The 22,975-nt window shown below is 40.8% G+C and overlaps 1 protein-coding gene across 7 annotated transcripts in view; it reads right to left on the bottom strand.

Annotated features, from left to right (window-relative positions):
• Positions 1 to 22,975, bottom strand: part of PSPC1 (paraspeckle component 1) — a 465,349-nt gene that overhangs the window by 211,606 nt on the left and 230,768 nt on the right. Inside the window, exons 8-9 of one of the 7 annotated variants that reach the window (XM_029602503.1) lie at positions 7,452 to 7,536; positions 4,607 to 6,613 (exon numbers count right to left, since the gene is read on the bottom strand). The exons of 5 other annotated variants lie outside the window; for them this stretch is intronic. In XM_029602503.1, the coding sequence (XP_029458363.1) occupies positions 6,606 to 6,613; positions 7,452 to 7,536 (93 nt within the window). In that variant the 3' untranslated portion in view covers positions 4,607 to 6,605. Of the gene's footprint in view, positions 1 to 4,606; positions 6,614 to 7,451; positions 7,537 to 15,451; positions 15,602 to 22,975 lie in introns of those variants that run through there. One more of the 7 variants, XM_029602502.1, reaches the window with a different exon arrangement.

Raw genomic sequence — 22,975 nt, forward strand, 5'->3', positions numbered from 1 at the left:
GAGAATAATTTTATAATAAAACTCAAGACCAAGGCAGCAGAACATCACATATGCTTTCAGCTTGACAGCATGTCATTAAATATTAGCTTTTCTAACCAGTTGTACACGAACATAACAGCAATACGGACATTACTTTAGCTGGTCTTTCAATGTGTATTTGAGATAATGTCAATCCTTCATAAGTTCTTTGTTAATGGACTCTGTCCTCATAGCAATGAGTTCAAAAAAGATTACCATTCTATCAAATACATGCTATTGTTAACACTAAGCAGCTCATTAGAAGTACAGTTACATGTGGTTAGAAGTCAGTACAGTAATAAAATTTAATTGTCTATGCTGCAAAAGTTCTACAGTTTAAATATAAATTCTCATATGAATGAATCTGTTCATATTAAAATATTCTAGAACTCATTTTTGTTGCCAAATACATTCTTCTAATGGCTGCCCGCAATGTGACCAAATTTTCCTACAGTGTTTCAGCAGCCTCACACTGAAAACCAGGCTTGTTTGTGGCTCATGAGGAACAAAATTGGTCAAACCTGGGCTAACTAGTTATTTGATAAGCACAGGATAGTATTAGAAACTATATTATTTACTTAAACATTCAGGGTACAGTGTTCTGAAAACCAAGACAGTCAGAACAAAGAGTGGTACAGGGATTTTTTTTGTGCAAGATATGTTCATTTTTCATTTTTAGGTGTTTTCCAGGCCAAGGTTTTCACAAGATTCTAAAAATCATCCAACTGCCAAGAAAACATGGTTTATTGTTCACTATTCCAGCATATTATCCAATGATGCAATGTCAAACTTAGCAAGAAAGTGCTCAGATAATCCCATAAATTAACTGGTATAATGAAACATATATACCAGCAGAGCATGACAGTTTGGTACAAAAGATCAAACTTGAGTCCTGATGATGAAAGGCCACAGCAGAGAAATGAGATCTGAATGTGGATCTCTAAATGAGCAACAATGCCCACTCATAAACAGCATCCTTGGAAGTAAAAATTTTGAAACAGTAGTCTACAAAAGTAACTTCAAAAAGATATCGGGTTAACAAAGTATGCATATGCTAAAATTTTAAATCATACTACCATTTTGTGTGACTGAAAGATCAGTGAGCACCATTTTAATATACACTAGTCTGAGATGCAGTTGGATACTTACCCATTTGCAAATTACAGAAAGTACAATAAACTGTCAGAATACAGTAGCAGAAGAATTTGCTTTTCCATTTACTGCATTATGAATCAGTTTAAACAGTAAAGATAACCAGTTATACTATATTATAATTGAAAGTCTCCACAATTTGAAGTAATTTTGAATAGTATATCAAGTATTTAACTCTTAAGCACAACATTTATGTCAAAATAATGATCCAAAATTCTTTTCAACCATGACTAGCACATACTGGTACAGAAGAGTGGGGAAAAACTGCATTAATTTTTCCTGAAACATTCATAACTTTGCACCAAAAGAAAACTACCTGTTTTAAAAAAGAAACAGATTACAGTTAAAAACTATTTAATACTAACATTTCAAATGCCTGAAATATTTATGATTTATGAAAATAAGGTTAAAAAAGAACAGAAAAAAAAAGTTACTTGCTATATAGTATATGTTAGAGATGCCCAGTCAAGTACAAGAACACTGCAATATGATTTCCTACTTACCCACCATTCATTATGCAATTTAAAAATTTTCAGTCAAACATATTACTACTGTCTGCATAAATGAATTCAAAATTGTCACAAAAATAACTTCATTTGACAGTATAAGAAAATCTTTGGAGAAGATCATCCAATAAACTGACAATATTAATTCTAAATTGGCTAACTGAATGATAAATGACAGAACAGAATTGCAGAGAAATCTGGCTACACAATTTCTTTTTGTAAAAAAGTCAGTCATGTGTGCTTACTATGTGTCAGCCCATTTCTCCTCATGTTTTGGTTGTCCAAAAATCATAGGCTAAATGATAAAGCAGTAAAAAAAATAATAACTAAATAAAAGAACTGGATGAAGGCAAAGATATATGCAGTAGAAAATTACAAAAAAAGGCCTTTGCTGCACAAAGTTTTACTAAGTATTGGTTCATCCTCTTTAAAATACAAGAGACGATATCTTTATAAAGAATTAACTAGTACAATTTAACTGATCAGCAATTAGAACAAATATAACATGCATGCATTTACATTAGTTTAAAAATATAAATGGCATGTTAGATCAAATTATTATTCAATCTACAGTATTAGAAAACTGCTACATTTGTATCAAGCTGGTGCTTAGAAACCCAAATATTTTATAATTAGATTAAAAAAACAGCACTACTCAGGATTGCACACTGAATAAAAACCTTTTACAATATGTAGTTTTTGGGGTTTGTTTGTTTTTTGGTTTTTTTTTTTTACTTCCAGTCTTTACAACACTTACCACTTAGCTATACAACTGGATAATTTACTGTTAAGGCTTGTACTTTCAACGCTTTCAAAAACAAAAGGTGTATAAGATAGCATTTTTATCTCATCCCTCCTAAAAGCACAAATTTCTTGTTGCAGAATGTAAGTCACTGCTACATTAACACACAAATGATTTTCTGCATATAGACTTACTACTGGTTTCTATTGTCCAACTATGTGTAAACAGCAGTATGAAGATAGAGACAGAGAAACAGATATGCCTTTTTTATAATTTGACTGATCACCTTTTAAAACAGAGAATAAGCTGCAAATTAAGCTCTGAGAAAATGCAGGTACTGAACTCTGGCATCTTCTGTCCCTTTCAGCTTCTCCAGGGGCAAAAGTCACCAAGTAAACACTATCACAAGACAGAGCTGGACTTAGGGACCAACTGTTGCAGCCTATTTACACAGAACCCAGTTAAAATTAACAATCTGTGGAAAATCTGACAGAAGAAAAAGTTTTATTTTTCATTCTCCACTCAGGCTTACACAGAAAGATTTCTGCAATGGTTCAGAGGTACTGTTTTCACACTAAGTGTCTTTAAAAACCCTTCAAACAGAGAAACCCCATTCAGAACCTTGAAGCCTTGAGTGCAACTTAAAGATAAATTACAATAAGCACTGTCAAGCTGCCTAAAATGAAGGGTACTCCAAAGTCTAGAATGTGATTGTTGAAATGATCTAAAGGAATATTCTCAATGAGGTTAAAGTGTAAAAAACTAAAGGTCTACTGAACTTAAATTTCAGAGCAAAGTATTCACCTGGGTAAAAGGGCCTGACTAAAAATTTACCTCCTGAAATGAGGCCATGAGTATTCATGGCTTCCATAGCGTACATACTTTTAGCAACATTATGAAGCAGCGTTCCTGTGGGCATGTTTAGGATGGGAGAGTAGAATAGCGCATGTAGATAGAATTCCAGAAGTAGCATGCTATTTTTACACCCACTTGACCCTCTGCTCATTTTCAAAGGAAAATATGCAGTTTGTTTCCCTTTGAGAATTGATGCAATATATAGGTGGGCTGAAATAACCAACATTTTGCGAACAAAGCTATTAAAAATTGCACTTTAAAATGATTCATATTTTTTCTAGTTTGCACCAGCATGCACTGAAAATCTCCAACACAATTTCCCAGTTTTGCATCATACCTTTCTCAGTCTACACATTCAGTAAGAATATGGTAATAAAGCAGAAAAATTGTGTGCCATTTAGTAAAAGGGCAGTATGCAGAAGTGTCCTTTTCAAAAGTATAGTTTGACTTTTTTTGTCATAAGATTACAGCATAGCTTGGTAAAAATGCCCATGAAAGCAAAGGCATACACAATCATGAAATCTACTTGGTTGATGGCTTAAGCTTAACAGATCAGCTTCTCATTCCATTGATACTGACAAAACAACAGCAAAAGGAAAGGGGGAAGGCGATGCTGAACAAGCAGTCAGTTCAGTCACAAATGACTACCAGCCAGGGACAGACTGCGGAGGCTACAACTTGATATCGCATTATTAAAATATTAAAAGCATACTAATTCTGAAACTGGAATGATCAATTAAAAATGCCCCTTTAACCATTTATACGTATCTTGTGATTTAGCATCAGACCTCAGTTAAGCAGTAATTAAACAGGTAATATAAATATTCTGTGCATTTTGTAAGAACAGGGAGCTGGCTTGGGGGAAGGCTCCTGTATAAATTTGGGACAAAACTAATTATGTTATGGATATCTTAACACCTATAACACAAAATCAGAGCTATAAAAAACAAAAAGTAGTAGCTAGTTTAGAAAAGTACTACTCAACATTCTTCATTTAGTAATTCGCCTCAGCAGTCAGTTAAAAATGTTATATTGTAAAGTTTGAAAACAGTTATTTGCTCCTGCTTTAAAAATTTTGTGGGGAAAAACTCATTGAATATTAAAAACAATCACACACATGTCCCAAGCCACAAGTTGAGTATCACTGCTCTAAGAAAAGCCAAGCAAAGCTTCATTTGAAATTAAAATATAACCTTTATTACTTATACCCAATTTTCTATTTTATGAAGGAAAAAAATTAAAAGTGATAAAGCGACTGACTATCTAACAAAATTAGTAAATAAAATCCAAGCTGTAAGTTAAGAATTATGGAATCCTTTATTTTTCTTGTTCCAATATGGTACACCTGTATCAAAATAAATTAACCTTTTACATCCTATCGTGTATATTCATGTATAAAGTCTATCTCATGTATAAGTCAAGGGTATTTTTTGGGCCCCAAAAACAAGAATTATCTGTCATCTGTGGATAAGTCAAGGGTAAAACCTAGTGGGCTAATGAAATGGTGACATCATACTAAGAAATAAACTGATAATTTAAGAAAATTGCTTTTATTTAAAAGTAAAATAAAGTGTCTCATAAGAAACATTTAACAACCTAAGAAAATGTCCCTGCTGTATGAATCCTTGCCTCCCTCCGCCATGGCTGTCCCTGCTGTTTGAATCTCTTTCTTTTATTCAAAACCTAAGTCTGATTCTTCATGGTTGGAACGTCCAAATAAATCATGGAATTGTTCTTTGCTGATACCATCAGTGTAAATGTTGTCTTCACTGTCTCCATATGTTGATTCGTCATCCTATGCAGATTCATCTTTGTCTTCATAGATGGCATCTACTTCTGAACCATCCATAGCATTGCCAATGCCGCATTTCAGGAATGACTTCTTGACCATTTCTGGTAGAACCGACTCCCAGGCATCCTTTACCCATTTCGCTACCAAATTATGTCTGGTTTCATCAGGTTCCCCCTTTTCGTTAATTTTGCTTGACCAGAACACAACCATTGTTGCCACATAAGCTGAAATCGGTCCTTGAAAGGCTTGTTGAGACAAGACATCTAACAACTGGAGCATTGATGTCAGACCTCCTGGAATCATGCCATTTTCTTTCCACTGTCCTTCACATCCTCCATATGTGCGCAGAACATATCCCACACCAATAGCGACAATCATTTACTTAGCCCCGCATCTGGTCACCTATCCCACACATCACACAGCCACCATTTCTTTCCCTCCTCATCCAACCAGCCTTTGGGATGAACCCAAACTGTTATGCCTGCTGGAATTTTTAGGTTCTTTGGCATTATTTTCCTCTTGAATATTACCACCAGACATGGTTTTGTGCCATCTGCCAGGCAAGACAGGGCCACCTTGAAATGGGTCTTTTCATGACCAGCTGTTTCTACAAGTATGGTCTTCTCACCAACGCCAGCTACAATGCGATTGCCAGGCATATCAAATGTCATAGGCATTTCATCCATATTACCAATGTTATTCATAATGAAATGATTCTTTATTTTCTGCTGAATAATGAATTTGTTGAACAAATATCTTTTCATCAAGCTCTTTAGGCAGTTTGTGAAATCTTTCTGTGCTGACGAAGACAACACATATTGGTTCATGAGGTGAATTCTTTCAGACCTTTGCTCACTGAATATTTTTCTTCTTTTGCCATTTGAAGGGCACAAATCCTCATGCTCGAGAGAGTCATGATGTAGCCATTCTGTCTGCATTCCATTACCCAGTCATTCAAGTTCTTTTCCATTCCTTCAAAAGGCGCAATTTTGAAACATTTATTTATTTATTTGTCGGTTTTTATATACCGTTGCTGGAGCAAGCCTTCACAACGGTTTACAGAACAAACAACATTACATAAAACAGAGCAAAAATCGATTATATTATAACAAGCAACTTAGGTGGGAGGGGAGATGGGAGCAATTTTCTTAACTGTTAACTGGTATTACAAATGTTTACATAAAACAGAACATAACTGGGTACATTGTAACAAGAAATCTTGGGGAGATATGATGTAGAGTGTTCTAGGTAGATACATATGATTGTAGATATATCTAACTATAGGGAGGGGATAACAGAGGAGAGAGTATTATTATGGGGGTCATGATGGGAAAGAAAGGAGTTGGTAGCAAAGTTATAACTAGAGATGTGGTTTCTTTGACTTTGGCACTTCTGGCAGCTTTTCTTCATTTTTTCTCCAATCTGATGAGTTTTTCACTAATATCAAATTCCTTGCAATTACACAATTATTGGCCTTTGCACAGTCTATAACCTTCAGTTTCAGCGTTGTGGTGTAAGATGCTCTTTTTCTTCTCAGCGCTCATTTTCCTGAGGGTAAGATGTCATCATTTTAATGGCTGTCCCTGCTGTCTGAATCCTTTTCTCCCCTACGGCTGCCCCTCCTGTCAGACTCCTTCCCTCCCTCCCCCATGGCTCCCCTCCTGTTTGAATCCTTCCCTTGCTCCCCCATGGCTCCCCTCCTGTTTGAATCCTTCCCTCGCTCCCCCATGGCTGCCCCTCCTGTTTGAATCCTTCCCCACTCTCAATTCCTTAACTTATCCGCTATCTGGACAACGACGGCACTTGCATTTATTCAGGAATGTCCTCCCCTGCAGTCTCCCAGTGTAGCAGTAGAACAGCTTCTCCCCCACAACTTATCCGGATCCTTAACTTGAATGCTCACTGCTATGAGGACAACAAATTTGCGGTTGCTCAGGCATGTCCTCCCTCCTCCCCCACGGAGTCCCTGTGGTGCGCTTTGAACCATGTTGTTTTAAGTGCACCAATTAGACCCTGGCTTGGGAGGAGGAGAACATGCCTGGGCAACTCCAAGTGCCATCGTACCGGCATTATCTGGACTGACCCATGGCTAAGACTACCACAATTTTAAGGACCGGATTTGGGGGTGAAATTTCAACTTACACACAAGTACATATGGTAACTTCAATTTGGTATACCAGAATCAAGCAAAAAAAGTTATACATTTCAAATCTTCAAGAATATCACTAAAGGTACCATCAAGAAAGAAGCTAGAGTTTAGCTTTTAACACCACGAGATAACCCAGCTAGAAAAATCAAACTGATGATCTATCCTCAACTCGAGGTGCACTCTAAATCTGATAGTATACCAGTTAAAGAAAGTGTACAGCAAACATATGGACTTTACCAAATGAGGTATCGTTCTGCTTCCTCAGAAGAAAATCAGTCTCTCCTTGAAGAATTCTCAGAAATATGATCTGCTCAAAGGAATTCTAGGTCAAATGTTGAAGGAAAACATTTAGACGAACATCATGATGTAGACTTAAGGAACACATTTTGGGTGATGTTTATCCACACTGAACAATATCGTAATATGCACAAGTATATAAGAGGTTACAAAACTTTATTAACAAGAGTTTGGAGAGCATCTCTTCACTAAGAAATCCTATCATTGAAGTTTGAAAGCAGTTAGAGGATGGCTTGTGGAAAGCGATTACAACTACCCCGGATGTAATGTTTGGTGTGCTGTGGAAAGCAGTTTAAAGGAGTTTAAAGATTTGCAGTCTGTTGGCTATTGCGGTGGGCCTGTTATAAGCAAACCAGAGAAAAGATTTGATGGTGAAACATTCCCCCTGATGAAGTTGGTGACTGAGAAACAAGGGCCTCTTGTAGGGGTGATTACCAGAAGAAAAAGGTGATTGTTTGGCCTAGATTCTGAGAAAGACGACACACATCGGTGGGATTTAAAATTGAAGAAAGAGCAGAGAGAAAAGGGTGGTATGGGCATGTGAATAAATTGAGGCTGCAGAATAGAAATATATGTGATGCTGATAGAAGCCATTGTGGCTTAAAGGATTAACAAACTTTTTGAATCATGCTAGAAAAAATACTTTGCAATTGACAGTTATATCTCGTCACTTTAAGAGTTGTAAGTGGCGCATAATGCCACAGGAATTATAAATATATATGTGACTTTGCACTACAAAAGGTGATTTGTGCCTGTCCCATTACTGTTAATTTTATTTTAATGAGTGTGTTGAGTGTATGAGTAGTGTACAAAGCAAAATTGCTTACCTTGTAATAGGTGTTATCCCAGGACAGCAGGATGTAGTCCTTACATATGGGTGACATCAGTAATGGAGCCCTATATATGGAAAAACTTCTTTAAAAGTTTCCATGAAACTTTTGAATGGCACCGGAGTGCCTACTGAGCATGCCCAGCATGCCATGATATTCCCTGCCACAGGGGTCTCCCTTCAGTCTGTTTTGTAGCAATTAGCGTTAGCCAAAAATAAAATAATAAAACGTATCAGACCCAACTCCGCGGGTGGGTTTCGTGAGGACTACATCCTGCTGTCCTGGGATAACACCTATTACAAGGTAACCAATTTTGCTTTATCCCAGGACAAGCAGGATGCTAGTCCTCACATATGGGTGATGAGCAAGCTAGAGGCTGAGTCATTTGGGATTGAGGCAACAGTGAAGTATTGTTGAAATGAATCAGCCGAAGATCACAGCAGGTTGGATGTAGAAGGAGTTGGGATTACACTGGAAACAAGTTCTTTAAGACGGATTGTCCATAGGCTGAATCTTGTCTTCCTTCTTTGTCTAGACAGTAGTGAGATGCAAAGGTGTGAAGAGAACTCCATGTTGCTGCTTTACAAATGTCCAGAATAGGTACAGAGCGAAGGTGTGCTACTGATGTTGACATCACTCTGACTGAATGTGCTTTTACTTGCCCTTGAAGAGTAAGGCCTGCTTTCTCATAACAAAACTGTATGCAATCTGCTAGCCAGTTTGACAAAGTATGTTTTCCCACTGCTTTACCTGGTTTGTTTGGATCATAAGATACAAATAGCTGACTGGATTTCCTTTGGACTGAAGTGCGATTTAAGTAGAAGGATAGTGCACGTTTACAGTCCAAGGTATGTAAGGCTCTTTCTCCCTGGTGAGTGTGAGGCCTTGGAAAGAATGTTGGTAAAACTATAGATTGATTCAGGTGGAATTCCGTGACTACTTTTGGAAGGAACTTGTAGGAACTTTGTAAAGGGTTCGTATGTGACAAGAGCTTGTAGTTCACTGACTCTTCTAGCTGATGTAATGGCTATGAGGAATATAGTTTTCCATGTAAGATATTTAAGGTCACAGGTATCTATGGGTTCGAATGGAGAATGCATGAGCCTGGCTAATACTACGTTCAGGTCCCATTGTATGCTTGGGGAATGAAGTGGAGGTTTAAGTTGAGTTAAACCTTTCATAAACTTACTGACGAGAGGCTGTGTAGAGATAGGTGCGTCTCCCAGCTTATGGTAAGCTGAGATTGCACTCAAATGAACTCTTACAGATGAAGTCCTAAGACCAGAATCTGAAAGATGGTATAGGTAGTCTAGTAGTGAAGTAGTGGGGCAAGAGAAAGGATCTATAGATTTCTGAGTGCACCACAAAGTAAATCGTTTCCATTTGTAGGAATAATTCTTTCTAGTGGAAGGTTTACGTGAAGCTATCAGCACTTGAGAAATAGTGGTTAGAAGGTTCAGTGGTTGTAAAATCAAGCTTTCAACATCCATGCTGTCAGGGATAGGGATTGAAGGTTGGGATGGTGCAAACGACCTTGATCCTGAGTTATGAGATTGGGAGCTACTCCCAGGCGAATTGGATCCCTGACTGAAAGGTCTAGCAGTGTGGGAAACCATACCTGCCGAGGCCAGTATGGGGCTATGAGTATCATGGTCCCTTTGTCCTGTTGTAGCTTCACTATTGTTTTGGTTATGAGTGGTATCGGTGGATACGCATATAACAGGCCTGAGTTCCAAAGGCGAGCAAAGGCGTCCTTTGGTAGGCTGTTCTCCTGTCGTAGCAGGGAGCAGCAATTTTTCACTTTGTAGTTCAGATGAGATGCAAAGAGATCTATTGTTTGGTTGACCCCAGCGTTGAAAGATCTTGGTTGCTGTCACTGGATCCAAGGACCACTCATGAGGTTGGAACTGACGACTGAGGCGATCGGCTATTATGTTGCGGATGCCTGCCAGGTAAGTGGCTCGTAGAAGAATGGAATGTGCTAGGGCCCAGTCCCAAATCTGAGCTGCTTCTTGGAAAGGAGGTAGGAACCTGTTCCTCCTTGTTTGTTGATGTACCACATGGCTGTGTTGTCCGTTTGAATCAGCACAGTCTTGTGTGAGAGGCAGTCCTTGAACGCATGTAGCGCATAACGTATAGCTCGAAGCTCTAGGAAGTTTGTCCACATCCCTTGGGTCTTGAGATGACCAATGTGTGCTCCCCAGCCTAAGGTGGACGCATCTGTAGTTAAAGTTACTTGTGGAACTGGTTGCTGGAAAGGCAGACCTTTGAGCAAGTTGTTCATTGATGTCCACCAGAGGAGGGAGGAACGCAGTTCCTGCGTTATCTGAATGGGAGTGGACAATGGTTGAATAGCTTGAATCCACTGAGTTTTGAGTGTCCATTGCATTAGTCACATGGTCAATCTGGCCATGGGAGTGACGTGAACTGTGGAGGCCATGTGTCCGAGTAGGGTGAGGCACTGATGAGCTGTAACTTGAGATTGATTTCGGTGAGTGTGCCAGGAGAACGAGTGTTTGAGCACGGTCTCTTGGAAGAAAAGCCTTTGCTATGGTGGTATTTAGATCTGCACCTATGAATTGTAACAGGTGAGATGGTGTGAATTGGGATTTCTGGTAGTTGATGAGAAATCCCAAGGAGTGAAGCAAGTTAACTGTGAGCTTGAGGGAATTGAGAGCTCCTTCTTGTGTCTGACTCCTGATGAGCCAATCGTCCAGATAAGGGAATACATGCACCTTTTGTTTGTGGAGATGTGCCACCGCTAAAGCCAGACACTTTGTGAACACTCGAGGTGCTGAGGCTAGGCCGAATGGGAGCACTCGGTATTGAAAATGTTGACCTTTGACCAGGAATCACAAGTACTGGCGATGTGGAGGAAAGATGGGAATGTGAGCGTAGGCATCTTGAAGATCCAGACAGCAGAGCCAATCCCCTCTTTGAAGGAGAGGTAGCACGGTGCCTAACGACACCATCCTGAATTTTTCTTTTTTGAGAAATTTGTTGAGATTTCTGAGGTCTAGGATGGGACGAAGGCCTCCGGTATTCTTTGGAATGAGGAAATAGCGGGAGTAGAATCCTCTGCCCTGCTGAGGCCCGGGGACTGGTTCTATGGCCCTGGCTCTCAGAAGGGTGGATAATTCTGCTTGTAGAATTTTGGAATGTTGGTTCACAGTCCAAGATGAGAGTGGTGGAGTTTCTTTTGGTACAGTGAGAAAATCCAATCGGTAACCGTGAGCTGTTACGGAAAGTACCCATTGGTCTGTGGTTATGGAGGTCCAGGTGTGATGGAAAAAGGTTACACGACCTCCTACTGGTAGGTGTGGGAGTGGGTTGGTGGGTTGGCTGCTGCTCTCTGATTTCTTTCAAAAATCTGATGTTGAGGCAATTTGAGGAGGAGGTTGAGGCCTTGCCTGCCTTTGCCTAGCCTGTGGACGCTGAGCTGGGCGAGATGGTCTTGCACGGTTTGATGGGGGATAGTAGCGGAGTTGGCGATAGTAAGGCCGCCTTATATCCCTTCTAGGTCTTCTGACCGGGGGTTGAGGCTCCTGAGGCAGTAAGGAAAGTTGCTTAAGTGTCTCAGTATGATCTTTAATAGTCGCAACAGCTTGTTTAACCTTGTCGCCAAACAGGTTATCCCCCAAACAGGGAAGGTCGGCTAGCCTTTCCTGTACTTCCGGCCGGAGATCGGATGCCTTAAGCCAGGCCCATCTACGTGCTGTTATTCCTGAAGCTGAGAGACGTGCTGCAGTTTCAAAACTGTCGTAGGTAGCTCTGACTTCATGTTTGCCTGCCTCTAGGCCTTTATGCACCAGTTGATGGAATGGTTCCTGATATTGATCAGGAAGTGTGAGTACCAGGTACTGGACTTGTTTCCAAAGATTTCTTTGGTATTCGTTCATAAAGAGTTGGTAAGATGCAATCTGAGATACCAACATAGAACCTTGGAAAACTTTTCGGCCCAAGTTGTCCACGAATCTGTTGTCTTTCCCAGGTGGTGTAGAGGCATGAGACTTTAATCTTTTAGTCTTTTTCTGGGCCGACTCTACGACCACTGACTGGTGAGGTAGCTGGGTTTTTTGAAATCCAGGTATTAGTTGGACTAAGTAGGTGGCATCTGACCTCTTATTGACCGCTGCCAGTGAACCTGGTTGTTCCCATATTTGGTACATGAGTTCTTGTAATACCTCATGTATCGGCACTGCCAAAATCTCCTTGGGAGGATCTACAAATTGTAGGACCTCCAGTGTCTTTTGTCTGGCATCCACCTCTGCATGCAACTGGAAAGGGATGGTGTCCGCCATGTCCTTCACAAAGTTTGAGAAAGATAAATCTTCCGGAGGAGACTTTCTAAGGTCCTCAGGAGATGGTTCAGACAGTATGTCCTTCTTCTGAGGAGTACCCCGCCGTCTCTGTGTCTGTCTCGCTTGGTGACCTCAGTGGCTGTGGTGTAACTGGCACCAGCGGTGGCTCTCTGGGCATCGGTGGAAGTAAGGGAGAACGAGGCTGATGAGGCCTGGGAAGTCCTGAGAGTCCTGGAACAGGTTCCTCTTTGTATGTCTCTGGGCGTCTTCGATAAAGCATCGAGTAGATTGTCCAGTTTAGTCATCAGTGGTTGAAGAACCATGAAGTCTGAAGATGGCACCGATGGAGTCACCGGTGGAATCGGTGAAGGCATCGGGCAAGGCATCGCGGGCATCGGCTGCGGAATCGATGGCCGTTCTGGCGGAATCGATGGTAGTATCGGCATCGATGGCGAAGGATCGGAAGGCATCGGAGCTGGTGTCGATGGCGACATCGGTGTCGATGGCTGGCATGGCACCGTACCGAGGAGCGCTTGTCGAAGCGCTTGACGGATGTACTCAAGTTCTGCCCGCATAGCTGATGCTATCAGAGCAGCTATGGGGGGAGGCGGCGATGGCGATACCTCCTCAGGGCCCTGAGGAGGTATGGTGCCCGGCACCGATATCGGTGGGGATCGCCCTGGTACCGTACGCCTCGGAGCTTCTGCGCTCGTCCGAGCTTTCTTAGCGGAGGAGGCCGCATCCTTCGATGGCTCAGCGGGCACCGGCTCGATGGCGTGCTGGCGCCGATGCTTCTCCTTATGTTTTTCGCTGCCGGAGGTGGACGCCTTAGACGATGGCGAGGGGGAGGGAGTGGAAGCGTCTCAGGCCTCACCTGGAAGTCGTCGTTTCAGCACAACTTGCCGTATTGATCCCGATGGCGATGACTGAGCTGACGTCGAAGTTGTTGGGAGCAGATGAATTTTGAAGAGGTGCTCCATCTTCTCCATCCGGAGCAGACATCCCTTCGATGTCATTTCGGCACATAAAGTACAAGACTTTACATCGTGTTTTTCGCCGAGGCAAAGAACACATTCTTGGTGCGGGTCCGTAATGGACATATTTCTCGCACAATTCGGGCATTTTTTAAAACCCGAAGCCATTTTTGCCGGACAGCCGTCGACGGCAATGTGAGGGAAAAAAACGGTATGGAACAGACGAAAACTCTGAGAAAAAACTGAAATCGCGATGGAACGGAAGGGAGACCCTTGCGGTGGAAAGTTTTTCCTGAACTTTTCCAAAGTTTTGTGAGTGGTGAAATTCACCACAGGACCCCAGATTAACCGCGAGGATAACGGCTCCGCGGAAAAAAGAAGACTGAAGGGAGACCCCTGTGGCAGGGAATATCATGGCATGCTCAGTAGGCACTCTGGTGCCAGTCAAAAGTTTCACAGAAACTTTGGAAGAAGTTTTTCCATATATAGGGCTCCAATACTGATGTCACCCATATGTGAGGACTAGCATCCTGCTTGTCCTGGGATAACATAACATTTTATGTGATTTGGATTTAGTATTGTTAAAGTTTTGTAACCTCTCATATACTTGTGCACAGACTTAAGGAAAACAATGTATTGAAAAGACTACATAATCATTTAAACAGATGGAACAGAACTGCTGTGCAAGTTACTGCAATTCATCTCCTAGTACTCTCCTTGAACCACTTGGGCATACATAACTTTTTTTTTTTTTTATAATTATAGGCTTAGCTTCAGATGAAGCTGGGCATTTAACCATCATATTATGACAGCATTGCACTAGTAAATTAGACAGGAATGAGTGAAGGTGATGCAGTGGTTTCCAATTTTTTGCTGCACCAACCCTCAATATATGTATGTAACAGGCTTCAAAACTAGGAGTAGAATCAACTAAAATTATTAAAGGACATGGCATAAGTTAAAGGTTTGGCATTTATAGTTATGGGTTCACTAGTCTTATAAAAATGTTTTTATAACAAGCATAAAAATTAGCTCAAATTCACCCCAAATTATTAAATCAAGACTTAACAGAGTTACAAGTGTTACAAATTCTAATACATTGAAAAAATACATTATACACAGACTCAAAATCAGGGTCATATACAGATTTCTCTCCAAGAAAATAGTTTAGATGGAACATTAGATTGTGGCACTCACCTCTGAAAGATATTAAATCTATTAGAAATATATCTTAAAACAGGGATCAAATGGATAAACTCCAATGCCATTTTCATACCAAAAACTGTGCATCCTCTGTGGTAGGGGGTTCTCAACCCAGTCCTTTGAGCATTCCTCGACAGTCAAGTTTTCAGGATATCCACAAAGAATATGCAAGAGATAGATTTATTTACTATGGAGACAGTGCTTGCAAATTTTTATATGCATATCTATCTCATGCATATTCATTGTGGATATCCTAAAACTTGACTGGCTAGGTGTGCCCCGAGGATCAGATTGAGAACCACTGCTCTAGAGTATTAACATTTTTCATATTAACCCTCATAGTAACCAGAGGGCATAGGACTCCAACTCTTAAGCAAGCGCAAATCTCAGATTAATGAGGCACAAGGACGTGCACAATTCTCATACAACGAAGTAGACAACTGAACCAGAACCAAAAACTGGAATGAACTTTTTCCTGAACTGGAATGAAACAGATAGTTATTTGAAAGTCTGCTGAAACCAAACTGGAACAACATGTAAAAATCTTAATGCTGCTGGTTCAGAATAAGGGTGACTATTTAAAAATCACCATGGATATGTTATACTGGTTCAGAACCAGAATTAGCACACAAAATAGCTGGAAAGATTTACATTTTCTGTTTGTCCAGAACAGATTTCTGTATTTGGCCCTCTTCAAGCACTGGGAAAGCATTAGGCAGAGATTTAACTGTAGGCCCATTTCCTCTGAGGTACAATACACTTGGCAGCAGACCATAAGTAACCTAGTAGAGGAAAAACAGGGAAAGAGGACACTTGCAGTACACTGCAGAGTGCTTCCATGTTGCAATACTCAGTCATGCTTTGCAAGTATTAAAGACTAAGCTGCTGCTGACTTGAAATTGAAATTCTCTTTCTAAAAACTTTATTAAACAATGCATCTGTGGTGGCTTTGCCTGCAGGGCACCAGCCAGAGTAGACTACAGCAGCTTGCCAGCCCAGCATCCAGTCTCTCCGAATCAGAGATCAATGAGCAGGGGATGCTATTTGCTTTCTTATTCTCCAGGCACAGGCATTCTGAATAAACCCACAGCACGGGTAATGAGAGCAGATTATCTGAGATGGTGCTCTGGGGATAATTAAGCTCTATGGCAGGGCTTCCCAAATCTGTCCTGGGGACCCCCTCAGCCAGTCAAGTTTTCTGGATATCCACAATAAATTTACATGAGATACATTTGCACATCATGAAGACTCAGTATATGCAAACTTATCTCATGCATATTCATTTTGGATATCCTAAAAACCCGACTGGCTGTGGGGTCCCCAGGACAGGTTTGGGAAGCCCTGCTCTAAGGGTTCCTGTTTCTCAGAGTTTAACTTTTTTTTCAAATGTCAAATAGATTTATAGGTATTACTCTACTCTATGTAAAAGAGAACTCTTCTATATGACTAGAGAGGGATATACCGGCAAGTGCTGCTAAGTCACAGAATCAAGGCTCAAAAGACAAAAGAATGGCAGGCAGCATAGAGGTGGATGGTGTGTAACTCAAGACTATGAAAATATGAAACAGGATCCTGTTCCCATGATGTGACTTGTAACTATTAGAGATTGTGCTAGTGATTTGTAATAGGAGAGTGAGGGAGATTAGACTAGCCGGGACTTCAGATGTGAAGTTTCGTGACTACTCTTATTGCTTATTACAAAGCAGGATCACATTCCCACATGGAGAGGAAATAAGTCAGTCCTGTGTAGAGTGATTTCAAGTTTAACCATACAAAAAATTGAAACAACGTCAAGTTGAAGACCATTTCATAGTAAGGGAGGATAATACTACATCTAACTTGGAAAGGCAGATACAAAGGCATCGCCCAAAATGATATACTTAACTTTCACTTTCAAAAAGGAAAAAATTAACTTACCTGTTAATTTCTTTTCAAGTTCTGTTAGACCAGTCCAAACAGATGGGTTATGCTTCCCTATCAAAAGATGGAGTCAAAACAAACTCATGCAGACATCATTATATAGTCTGGTGCAACCTGGAAATTGTCAGCAAACTCTTATTAAAGCTAACAAAAAATATATATTCAACCTTTAACAAACCCCATTGTAACTTTTTTTTTTTTTTTTTTTAAAGATTTGCTTTTCTTTCCTCTTAAACCAATGATTCATAGACATAAGACTTTCTGAAGGAAAGAGAAAAGGAAAACAGCTAAAACAAGTACTGAAACCTTCCATCTCTTGTCTTCTCAAACAAGCAGCTCCAGAAAAAGATCCTTCACTGGCTTCCAGGTGGGTTCTGGAATGGTCTGGCAGGACTCAAGAAAGGTAAAATTGTAACTTACCTGTATTTTCTTTTATCATCTCTAAGCCAGTTGGGGCAGCCACTGCCCAAGGTGGTCCTGCTCTCCTCTGATACTTTTGCCCCTGGGTGGAGGCATCAAATAAGATCTACACACCTAGGGCCTCTAGAATTGATTCAACTGGAAGTCAAGCACCTAGTGTGCCTGGCTCAAATATACAAACAAAACCCCCCCACAAAATAAACCTTTTCCTCAGTCTTCTGGTTCTCCTCCCCACACCTGCACATTCTCATGAATAATATTAAAAAAAAAAAGAGAAAAAGGAAAGAGGAAGGATAGGATAGTATGTTGTGACTGAAAAGGGAGGCTTCGTGGTTTCTCTTGCTTGCCCAGGATGTGACCCCAAGGCTTAGTGTCTAATAGATGGGGGTGCCTCACCACCCCCAGACAGATCTAATAGGTCTGCCTGCTGCTCAACTGTCAGACCAATCCAGAGAAATGTGACATACCCAAGCAGAGACTAGAAGTCAAGGCTGCTTTGATGACACTAGCACCACCCCCACCCCCCCCAAAAGCTACAACCTTGGCTTGCACATCCAACCCATCACAAAGAAATATTATGCCATCTTGCAAATTTCTTCCAGTGGAAACAGTCTACACTCTGCCCGCAAAGAGACCTGAGCTCTAGTAGAATGAGCTCTCAATATCCTACCCCCTCCCTGAAGACCCTTATTTATATATGCCAAGTCAACTGCCTCTAATCCAACTAGCAAAGGAGGCCTGAGATGCTGCCTTTCCCTTCTGAGCACTACTGAAAAGGATGAACTGTTTGCCCACCTTCCCGAAGGCATCTGTAATCTTCCGGTAAATGAACAGTATCCTACAGACATCCAAACGCACGCAGATCCTTTTCCAAACCAACGCACTGCAAAGTATGAAGTGATGACAAACTCAACTGGCTTAGATGGAAATTTAAAACTACCTTGAGCAAGAAGGAACAGGACAAATTCTGACCTTTACAAAAAAAAAAAATAAAAAAAAAAATACTAAAGGATCCTGAAGCTCTGAAATCTTCCTAGCTAAACAGATGACAACCAGGAATACTGTCTTCAGTGACAGATCCTTTAATCTTATGCCTGATTGTCTTTTAGCCTCATTAACTAATTTTTTATTTTCTTTAACCATTGTCTTACTTTATGAAATGTTCTAAGTCCCATGTCCTGTATGTTTGTCTTAGATTATAAACTTAAGTAGGGCCTGTTTTTTGTGTATTGTACAGCACTGCATATGTCATGTTGCACTATAGAAATGTTAAGCAGCAGCAGTAGTAATGAAGCCCTTCTTAGGGCTTCAAAAATAGAGCTGCTAACAGGGCCCTAAGAACCAGATTAAAATCCACAAAGGATGTGATGAAGGCAACACATGCTTTGCACTCCTGAAGAATTGAATTGTCTCCATATAGGAAGCCAATATACACCCTTGAATCTGTCCCTAGGACTGTGCTGCCACTTGAGCCTTAAGGGAATTTAGGACTAACCCCTCGTCTAGGCCAAGAGCAATGAGAGCTGTGCTTTAAACAGGGAGATACCCTCATTTTGACACTAAGCAGCAAAGATCCTCTAGATTCTGACATAATAAGCTAGGGACATGGAACTCTTTCATGCTTCCAAAAACATCACAATCAAAGCCCTGAAGTAACCTCATTTCCTCAAGGACCAGGCCATAAGATAGAATGGAGAGGTATCTTCCATAAGAAATGGGCCCTGGCAAAGTAAATCTCTGAAAAGAAAATAAGTTGCACCTTCATTTTGAGCCCAATTAGATGGAGAATTCATAAGAAACACTCACTACCAGAAGCTTCAGAGGGAACCTTGTAGCCATGTTTCATACTGCTGAAAAAAACACTCAGTTTTGGCATTGTGAGTGGGTGTCACTAAATCCTGCTGAGGAAGACCCCCCCATCTATCCATTATTTGGGCAAATGCTGATTCAGCCAATTCCCATTCCCCTGAGTTTAGAGTATGCCAACTGAGTAAATATGCTTGGACTCAAACACCACAATGTGTTCTGCTGACAGCTCTTTGAGATGCCTTGCCATCTAAACCAGAATGAGGCCTCCCTCTATCATTGCCTGGAAATGCCTGGTCTCCCTGCCTATTAACTTGCCATGATGAAGCCTGACAGAATTCTGATCGCTGCACCTTCTAACCTGAAAAACCTGACTAGAGCCAGTCTGCTTGCTCTGGTGTCCAAATTGGTACAATGGCCAAAACAATTCCAGAGGGGACCATAATCCCTGGGTCATCTATCCCCTGCAATCGGCTCCCCAAACCACTAGGCTTGCATCTATAGTGACCCATTTTGGGAGTTCCAAATATACCTCTTCAGAAGAATGGGCTCCAAAATCCTTAGTTTCAGACTTTTTGCAATTAGAACTCATATAGTCTTGCACCTGCAAAGGTGGTCTCAATAACAAAGCCGTTTGAAGCAGACATGTGTGCGCCCATATACATGATACTAGGTCTATGGCTACTGTCACTGAACCCAAGACCTACAGATAACTAAAGACTTTGAGACCAGAGAGCCTACAGCAAGCTCACCTGTGTTTGAAACTTGAGAATCCAGAGGTCATGAACACTCCCCACTGTCGTACTGAAGAGGGCTCCCAGACAGACTAAGCATGGACAACTGAGGATGGCTCTTGGCCCAATTCATCACCCAGCCTAAAAATTCCAAAACCTGCAGAATCTTGTGAGTTAGGCACTCAGTTCTTCAGCAAGGACTTAGCCCTGATTAACCAATCATCTAAATAAGAATAAACCAAAATCTTCTCTTTATAAAGAAAAGCAGCTACATCCTTGACCAGGTCCTGAACTGGACATACTAGCCCAGGATTGCAAACTTTAGGAACCTCAGGTGCTTCTCTTTGATGGGGATATGAGGATATGCCTCAAACAGACCCAAGAAAATTAGAGACTGTCCCTTCAATATCACCACAATCATCGACTTCAGAGTTTCTATAGGAAAATAGGACACTGAAAGGACCCTGTTGACCTGCATCAAATCCCAAATTGTCGAAACATTACTTCTTTCTTTGGAACCAAAAAATAAATGAAATAAATTTTGCCGTCTGTGGCCTGGGTACTGGCACCAATGCTTCCAGCTGCAGCAACCAATCTATCACCACTTGAATAATGGCTCTTTGCTGATGACCTACAAGGGAATTAAATAAAAACATCCAAAAGCACAACCACTTATTTGAGGGCGTATTCTTGTCTAATGATGTGTAGGTAATATGGGTCCATGCCTCACAGAACAGTTTCAACTGACTACCCACAGGAGGCAACGAGGAATGAACTTCCTTGATCATTGCTGGGCACCTTGAGCCCACAGAATCCCATGCACCTCCTTCTCGACCATCCCAAAATGGCCAAAATATATAAGGCAATCTATTCTTGTGTATTTCATATGGCCTACCCGGCTTGTACTGCCTGGTATCCCAAAAAAGTCTGAGAATAAGATACTCTTGAGGTACTCCTTAATCTGCCCTTGGAGAGCCACTGAAACACATCCAAATCCTTTGCCGACTTTTCCAACTCCTCCCTGAACAAAAAGGCATCACTTAAAGGGAAATTTTTGGATGCAGAATACACTGACCAATTTTGTAACCACAACAGTCTTCTGGCCAACACTGATTCTGCCACCTATTTTGAGAAGATGCAGATAAAACCTTACAGCCGATCAGCGACTAAAGCTGTTACTGATGCCAACCAATCCACTGCCCTGAAAAGTGGCTGCAACTCCTTCTCCAAGATCTGACATTGCTGAGGACAATGCAACAGGGCTCTAGCCACACAACCCCTACAAACTGCCATCTGCAATGAGACTGGAAATCTCAAACAACCGCTTCAGAAGAGACTTAATCTTGCTAGCCTGAGAATCCTACAAAATTAAGTCTTCCCCCATCAGAATGGTAGTCTTGCAAATCACTGTAATTACAAACGGTCCTTTTCCCTCTACTAATGGATAAAACATTTCCCTATCACCTTTATCAAACTTCCCAGCCGATTCTGTAAAGTGCGCACTATTCAAAATGTGTTTGGCCGCGTGTTTTTGAAGGGTGTCCATTACCCCTTATACTATAAGGGGTTTAGTGCCTCAAAAACATGCGGCCAAACTCCCTGAAAACTAATAGCACAAGCTCATGTTGAGCCCATTAGTCATTCACCCAGTATTCAAAAAGTAAAATTTGCGGCCAATCCGCACATTTTACACTCAAATTAACACCTGCCCAAGGAGTTAATACTAAGACGGAGGAACCAAAAATGTAAAATAAAAAAAAAAGGGAGTGTGTTTCCTGAACCCGCTGACACAGCCACCTCTCCTGGCCCAAGGAGGAACTTGGGGCGCATACTCGTCCCTAGCGCCTGCTTTTAGCACGACCCCTCATTTAGATAAAGGATCGCACGCCCAGGAGAGAGGTGGTTGGGCGCATGTCAGGAGAGCAGGCGCTCAACATGGAGCACCAGTTCTCCCGCGATCTTTACTGAATCAGCCTGTTAAAGAGTGAATTTTCCCACTCTGCTTAAATCATATCCTGAATGACTGAGTGGAGAGAAACCCTGGGGACTTCTTAATTCCGATAAGAATCTGATTCCCCTGAGAAGACAACTCCTTAACCTACTCCTCTTACAGCTTCAAAAACTCCATCACCCAAAATTTGAGGGGAAAGATTCCTCAATCCTGAATAACCTCACTATTGAAGAATCCTCTTCCGTAGTCCATCCCACTAAGCTCCCTTTCTTCCAGGACCAGGCTAGGAGAACTGCAAGTAGCTAGGGACTTCACTGGAGAACATCACTATTCCACCCCAATCCAGGTATCTTTGGTGGCAGACCATGCTCTGCATACTAGAGGAACAAACTCTGCCTTAGAACCATACTCAACATCCCCGGTACCATCTACATGGCTCTTCACAGCACAGAACACCTAGTGCTAGATCATCACTAAATCCAGAGAAAACATCTGGTTCATAAGTACCAAGTACGAACAAGAGCTAAGGCAGCAGAAACAGAAACATAACAGCAGAAAAGTTCATATGGGCTCATCTAGTCTGCCCATCTGTCCAATTAATTTAGCATTATATTTCTAATCACTTTAGAGATCCCCTGTATTTATTCCTCACTTTCTTGAATTCAAAAACAATCAAGAAATATAAAATATCAGTAATAGTAAAATCATACTAAAAAATATTTCAAAACAACTGACATACAACATCCAATTGTCTCTTGGGGCAACATTCGTTTTAAAGTTCCACTGTAAATGTTCTACTGTTTTTCAGAAGAATAAATTTATATTTCAAGAACTCCCTCACCTAGAATCCTGCCTAGTGGATAAAGAGCAAGGTTAAGGTAAATTGTCTGCAAAATAAAGTATTTTTTCTCATTTCGGTAATGAGTATAATTACAGATTACTTGATTTATTGCTTTGAAATATCCTCCCATAATATGGACTAATGGTTTTTTGTTAGTAATTCATATAAATAGTGTCATGAATGTTTGTCATTTTTCTTTTTTGTAACAAAACTATTTTTCTGATTTTTTGCAAATGTAAATTTGTTTAAAACTTCAATAAAATATAAATTAAAAAAAAATATTTCGAAACTGACATACAACATCCAATTATTTAAAACTCATTTAAATTATTTTTAAATTTCACAATCAATAAAATATTTAAAAATATCAGACAAATATTCCCTTCTCTATCTACTTGGGCCCGTTTGATTTCCAGTCGCCCTAAACTTGATCTGAATTAGTAGGGGTAGGGAGAGGAGTGCAAAAACTTTCTTCTCTCTCTCA

This window comes from Rhinatrema bivittatum, chromosome 5 (genome assembly GCF_901001135.1).
Source record: "Rhinatrema bivittatum chromosome 5, aRhiBiv1.1, whole genome shotgun sequence".
NCBI classification, from domain to species: Eukaryota; Metazoa; Chordata; class Amphibia; order Gymnophiona; family Rhinatrematidae; genus Rhinatrema; species Rhinatrema bivittatum.